At 42.3% G+C, this 6,736-nt stretch overlaps 1 protein-coding gene across 1 annotated transcript in view; it reads left to right on the top strand.

The window, feature by feature from the left end:
- Positions 1-2,369: 2,369 nt before the first annotated feature.
- Positions 2,370-6,736, top strand: part of KRT28 (keratin 28) — a 10,094-nt gene continuing 5,727 nt past the window's right edge. Inside the window, 5 exon segments of the mRNA XM_017880243.1 lie at positions 2,370-2,834; positions 3,278-3,360; positions 3,885-4,041; positions 4,991-5,152; positions 5,232-5,357. Coding sequence (XP_017735732.1) covers positions 2,385-2,834; positions 3,278-3,360; positions 3,885-4,041; positions 4,991-5,152; positions 5,232-5,357 — 978 coding nt within the window. The 5' untranslated portion in view covers positions 2,370-2,384.

A 6,736-nucleotide genomic window follows, 5' to 3' on the forward strand; every position in this document is an offset into this window, starting at 1 on the left:
TTGTTCACCTCTCTTTCTCTTCCAGCCTGATATCCCAGCCCTCCACACTCACACACCCAGTAAGGAGCAACAACAACAGTAATAATAATGGCTGCCATTCATTGACAGTTTTCCATTTGCCAGCCACTGCACTAAGCATAATCTCATTTAGTTTTTCAACAGGTTTATGAGGTGGAAACTCTTTTTATCCATATTTTGACCATTACATGAACATTTTCTGCAGACCTCTCTGAAAAATAGTTCAATTGAAATGATTTTTTAATAGCATTAACCACTTTCTGGTGAATTGTCCTAACAACTTTTTCTATCAGCAACGTATCCTTCATCCTCCGTCTGCATTCCCATCTCTCTCTCCTTCCTCTCATTTTCTCCCACGTCTTTTCCTCTCATCCCCTCTCCATCCTCCTTCTTCACCTCCATCTACTCTTCTGCTCCCACTTCCACACACCTAACATAAGGACTTCAAGGCAGAGTCTGTGTTCTCTAGATCCCCAATGCCACATCTAGCTTTGTGCCACTTAATTCTTATGCTAAGACTCCTCTTTTGAGGCACATGCCGTTCAACGACCCCTCACTACACACACTCCCCTCCGCCTCATTGTCCAAAAACCTTGACACTGGCTCACAGCCCACTTCCTTCTCATCTCCTGCCATCATGAAAGTTCATGCCTTTACAGATGGTCCATTTAATGTCATAGACAGATAGTTCCTGACCTCCTACTCTCTTGCCTTTCAGGTCCAATCCACTTCTGACTTCTTGTTCCAGTGACTGTTGGTCCAGTCCCATGACTACTCTCTGGACTTTGGTGACACCTGGAGTTGTGCCTACTTTAAAATTCTAAATTCTGGTTTCCACTATCCAACTTTAGCCTGTCATCCTTCACCTTTATCAATCTCCCCCTCACACTCCGCCTGCTCCATGACCTCATAAGGATGCCCAATGACTCACCCTCTGCCCTTTTCTTCAGTCCATCTGTCCCTCTGATTTTACTTTCTTCTTGCTATATGATCATACAGTTAATCGCCTCAACCATTTTCTCAAGAACACCAGAAACTTCTTTGCCACTGTTTCCTTCTTCTGGACGTGTCTTCAAATCCCAAAACCCACATCAGTCTGATCATCATCCTTTCTATTCCTGCACCAGGATTACTTCCAAACATGCAGTTGAACGTCATTATGAATGAGAGCTGGACCTCCAATTTTCTTTTACTCATTGCTAGTCAAGTATTTTTCCAGTTCAGTGTACATATTCTAAATGGTCATTCTTTCTATCAGCCACCTTCATCTGCAACATTCTAGCAACCCCTCAAGTCCAGTTGGTCCAAACCTAAACTCAGTGTCTTCCTCCTCCTCTATTCCCCATCTCAGTGAATATTATGAATTCCCAGAATCTAAAATTAATTACCTAAGAGTTATCCCCAATTCTGCCTTATTCCCTACTCTCCAAATTCAATCATATTACCATATGCTCTCAAAGCCATTTTCTCTGCATCCCCACTGCCTTCATTCTTCTCACCTGGACCATTGTTCCAACCTTGTAATTGTCCACCTTGTTTCATTTCAACATGATCATGTTGCCCTCTGCTTTTTACTTAGGATTCATTACAAACTCTTTAGACCAGCACAGAAGGCTAACCATGAGCCAGCCCCTGTCTGAATCTGACAATAGATTTCTTAAAGATGGTAATCATGCATTTTTCATTTCTGCATTTAGTTAGCACTATGTCTTTCATTTTAGCACTTAGCATAGAGCACCAGACATCATAACCATGCTATTTTTAACAAAATAATAGGTCAATATTTGTGTCATTGTCCAAGATAATAAATAAATGTTACAATCATGGTAGGAACAGAGATGTCACTAGTCTCTGTTTTCTAAATAACACATTTTTTTCTGGTGGGGTAGAATATTTGTTTCTGTAGTTAGCAGTCCTTTATACCCCTCAGTGGTAATTGAGACCCTACTGTATCTCACAGAACTCTATTATAATCTTACTTAACTTTATAAAAACTTTGATAACACCTGGCGCCAGATAATGATAGTACATGCCTAGGGTCTAGATGAAAGTAAAGGATTACTCACTCAAAATTAGAAGTTAAATTAATAAACTTAATATAGAACAGACCCTATTATATTTAAGATAACAAATAGCCCAAAGCAACACCTAGGGATGTTAGACATTAATTATTTTTAAAATCACTCAATTATACATAATTTTATGCTAATCTAAGTGATGCCATTTTTCTTTTGGCATATATAACTCAAATAGGAACGCCCCAATAATTGTATATAAAAGCCCAAAGAAATCATCAGTGCATGATATTTTGTTCTCCCGCGACGTTACAGTTTCACACAGACAAGGTGAACATTTCTCAAAACACCATGTCTCTCCGATTTTCTAATGGATCCAGGCATGTTTGCTTAAGGTCTGGAGCTGGATCTGTCAGACCACCCAATGGAGGTGCAGGCTTTGCAGGCAGCAGTGCATGTGGCAGCTCTGTTGCTGGAAGTGAATTTTCCTGTGCCTTGGGAGGGGGCTTGGGCAGCGTTCCTGGTGGGAGCCACGCTGGTGGTGCCCTTGGAAATGTTGCTTGTGTTGGCTTTGCTGGAAGCGAAGGGGGACTCCTCTCTGGAAATGAGAAGGTGACCATGCAAAATCTTAATGACCGCTTGGCATCCTACCTGGATAACGTGCGAGCTCTGGAGGAGGCAAATGCTGAATTAGAGAGAAAAATCAAGGGTTGGTATGAAAAATACGGACCCGGATCTTGCCGTGGACTTGATCATGACTATAGCAGATATCACCTAACAATTGAGGATCTTAAGAATAAGGTGAGAAATCACAGATTTGGAACTATCCCAAGTATTTAAAACTAAGAAATACTTAGCAAAAGATATACAATAAGAAATGTTTTGTGACTGTTATCTGTAACTTGTATTTATTTATTTAAACAATTCTTCCTGTTATTCAAAAATGGGCCCTTTGATTCATGAGTTTTAATGTAGTTAAAATGTTATTAGTTCCATTGTTTATGTTGAAGTACATTCATAGACATACGGATAAAAAAGTATTGTAGTTCTAAAGTTAGGTGAATACAGGAGAATAAATAAAACCATGTCTTTAATTTTTAAAAGTTACATTTGAAACATTTTGATTATTACATAAGGAGGTGAGATTTTTATGCAAAACCTTGAGTGCCTTTTTCATTTCCTGAAATAATGAATTACATAAAAGCATACTTACTTGTTGTGTTCTCTGTTTTGGTTTATTCTAGATTATCTCCTCCACTACTACTAATGCTAATGTCATTCTGCAGATTGATAATGCCAGACTGGCTGCTGACGATTTCAGGCTAAAGTAAGTGACAGAAAAAATCCTGCTCTAGAAAAAGGTTTCTATTTATTTAATTCGTTAAATAAAATTTCAGTTTCATCCCAAGTAGAATGAACTATCAACTAAAAGATAAAAGAAAGCAAAGGATTTGTATTATAATGTTACAATCAACTTATACATAGTTATTATATTCCTGGAACAAAATATCAATATATTTCTCTGCCTGCCTAGAATACTGTCAAGCACAAAGTCGATGCTCAGTAAATCATTAGTCAACTAAGGAAAAACATTAACTAAAATAAAATTCCAAAATGGTGTATTTTTATTTAACTAGGTTATGCTATTGGAATTTGTGTGATGAAATAACAGCCAATTATCCAGTACAGAAGTGGGTGGGGGTAATAGAGGAGGGTTTTCTTCATATATTTTTATACTATTTAGAGTCCTAACTCAATTTCTAATTTTCAGTTTAAAGCAATTGGGATTGAATATTTCTGTTTCTTGAGGTAGTCTTACTGGCACTGAAATTCACTTAAATGCCCCCCAAGGTATGAAAATGAGCTCACCCTTCACCAAAACGTAGAGGCTGACATCAACGGATTACGGCGAGTCCTGGACGAGCTGACACTCTGCAGGACTGACCAGGAGCTGCAATATGAGTCTCTGAGTGAGGAGATGACATATCTCAAGAAGAACCATGAAGAGGTAGGAGAAGTTTTACCTGTAGTCCAATCACAATTCTGTACATTTTAAACTGAGCAGGGGTTGGGGGTTAAAAATCGCAATAGTAATTCAAGTTAATTGTTAAACTTTGCCAACAGATATAGACAGATTAGTCTAAGAATACTACCTACTACAAGGGGATGTTAAACGGCTTCAATGAGTTGATACATGTCACATGCTCAGAACAGTGCCTGGCATATAGTAATCATTCAATAGATGACAGCTGTCATCCCTAGGATGAATGCCTATGACGGCCAGGATTTCAGGATTTTTTCCACTGTTCTATTCCCATCAACCTGACATTTAGTCAGTAACCATATGTTGAGTAACTCTCTGGTCTTTAAATCCCTTTCTCGTTTAAAAGAATAACTAACTTCTCTTGGGGTGCTATGACTGCTTTTGGTGATGGTGGTGATTTTAATTAACAGGTCCCTAATTTTTTTTGTTGTTTGTTTTCTTTTGTTTTGAGACAGAGTCACACTCTGTCGCCAGGCTGGAGTGCAGCGGCGCAATCTCGGCTCACTGTAACCTCCACCTGCCAGGTTCAAGCCATTCTGCTGCCTCAGCCTCTGGAGTAGCTGGGACTACAGGCGCGCACCATCACGCCTGGCTAATTTTTGTATTTGTAGTAGAGAAGGGTTTTTGCCATGTTAGCCAGGCTGGTCTGGACTCTTGACTTCAAGTGATCCGCCGGCCTCAGCCTCCCAAAGTGCTGGGATTACAGGAGTGAACCACCGCGCCCAGCCAACAGCTCACTAATTAAATAGATGATTGGCATGAATATGGACCGAATATGTCAATTAAAAAATTGTGTGCCATAAATTATACACCTGACCACAAACTTTGAGACATAAAGTAACACGTTTGAAAACTTCTCAGACAGAATGTGAACCTGCAATGCCCCTAAAGCCACACTCTTGCTTCCCTCCAGGAGATGAAGGCCTTGCAGTGCGCCGCTGGGGGCAACGTGAACGTGGAGATGAACGCGGCCCCCGGGGTAGACCTCACGGTTTTGTTGAACAACATGCGAGCAGAGTACGAAGCCCTTGCAGAGCAGAATCGCAAGGACGCGGAGGCCTGGTTCAACGAGAAGGTGAGGTGGGCCCCGTCCCCCAGCCCACACCTCCCGGGCGGGTGGGGACTCCGTGTGACCCTTTTGCCCGGCCCTGCAGAGCGCCTCGCTGCAGCAGCAGATCTCCCACGACGCAGGCGCAACCACCTCCGCCCGGAGCCAGCTCACCGAGATGAGGCGCACCCTGCAGACCCTGGAGATCCAGCTGCAGTCCCTAATGGCCACGGTAGGTGACAGCGAAGGTCAGCCTGGATCCTGTGATTCTAGAAAGGCTCCGAGAAGCACCTCCCTCTGCCCTTCCCTCTTTTTTCTATTACACCTTTGCTTGCAAATACTTAGCAGAGAGTGGAGGAGAGCAGGAAAAACAGATTCGTAGACCCTCAAAATAGAGCTTTTTCTTCCTCCTTGACATTACTGGGGGTTTCCTTCCTGACTGATGCTTAGTGTTCATTTCATGAAAATAGACATTTCACATAGATCCTTTCTCAGGGTAATTCAGTTTAAGCCTGCAGAACAAACAGTAGCAGTATTGCTCCATCTGAAAATTAGCCACAGGTCTATGATCAGGGGCGTGAGGCTAGTGCCACACAGGGCGGGGAGCTAGTATCACACCAGCATCTCCTGATACTGATGAAGCCATATTAGAAGCCACATGTGGTTTCGCCAGAGAAAGAGAGGGTACACACCTGAATGCCACATGGGCACTGTCAGGCTCTTCATCGCCACAGAGTCCAGGGTGGAGGTCAGATCCTGGAGGGCACACCTGGGAGTCAGGCCTTCAGCCATTTGGGCACATACCACCAGCTCCTGGCTTACTTCAAACATCAGCATGGAGTCAAAATGGATTAAAGCCAGCCAGGATTAAAAATGGCTTCCCTTCTAGAGTGTGAGCTGGCAGTGCTCAAAAGGCTTGACTTTGAGAATTACGGCATGTATGTGGCCTAAGGACTCCCTTCGTCATAAGAGGTTTCATGCCCCCTGAGGACACCAGGCTGTAACACAAAGAAGAGAGCAGCTATTACCCAAGTGAGTGCAGTGAGCCAAGAAGGAAAAGATGACTCAAAACATTGGGAGATTCTTTGGATTTAGCTGCCCTCTAAAGGTGTGTGCTTTCTCCCCATGTCGAATTGAGACGGGAGACTTGTTTTTACGCTGCCTGGTCCCTAACTTAACCAGGATGGCCCTCTTCTCCTCTCCCTCATCACTGCTGCTAGCGGGTACCCGAGACCCCCTGCCACTGTGGACTCCTGGAACCTTCCTTTCTTCTCCATTTCCCTTCCTTCCTGAACTAGATCCCGGAGGACTCTGTTCCTGATGCAGGAGCTGTGTGAGTGAATCCTCCCTCTATTTCTGAGCTACGTTGATGGAAATACATTTTCGAGTCCCCAGACCAGAATTGTGAGCATTTTCACATAGAAACAAGGATGTTATAGAGTAGAGTCTGTGCAGCCAGTGGTACTATAATTTGGGCTCATAGGATAATCCACACACAGGACACTACTGAATTCTAGAATAATAGGAGCATGGTACTTAACTTGCATCCCTGAGGCTCTGTTGTCTTATGATGAATTCTTTTTTTTTTTTTTTTTTTTTTTTTTTTTTTTT

Source organism: Rhinopithecus bieti, unplaced genomic scaffold (genome assembly GCF_001698545.2).
Source record: "Rhinopithecus bieti isolate Rb0 unplaced genomic scaffold, ASM169854v2 scaffold_11744, whole genome shotgun sequence".
Taxonomy (NCBI): domain Eukaryota; kingdom Metazoa; phylum Chordata; class Mammalia; order Primates; family Cercopithecidae; genus Rhinopithecus; species Rhinopithecus bieti.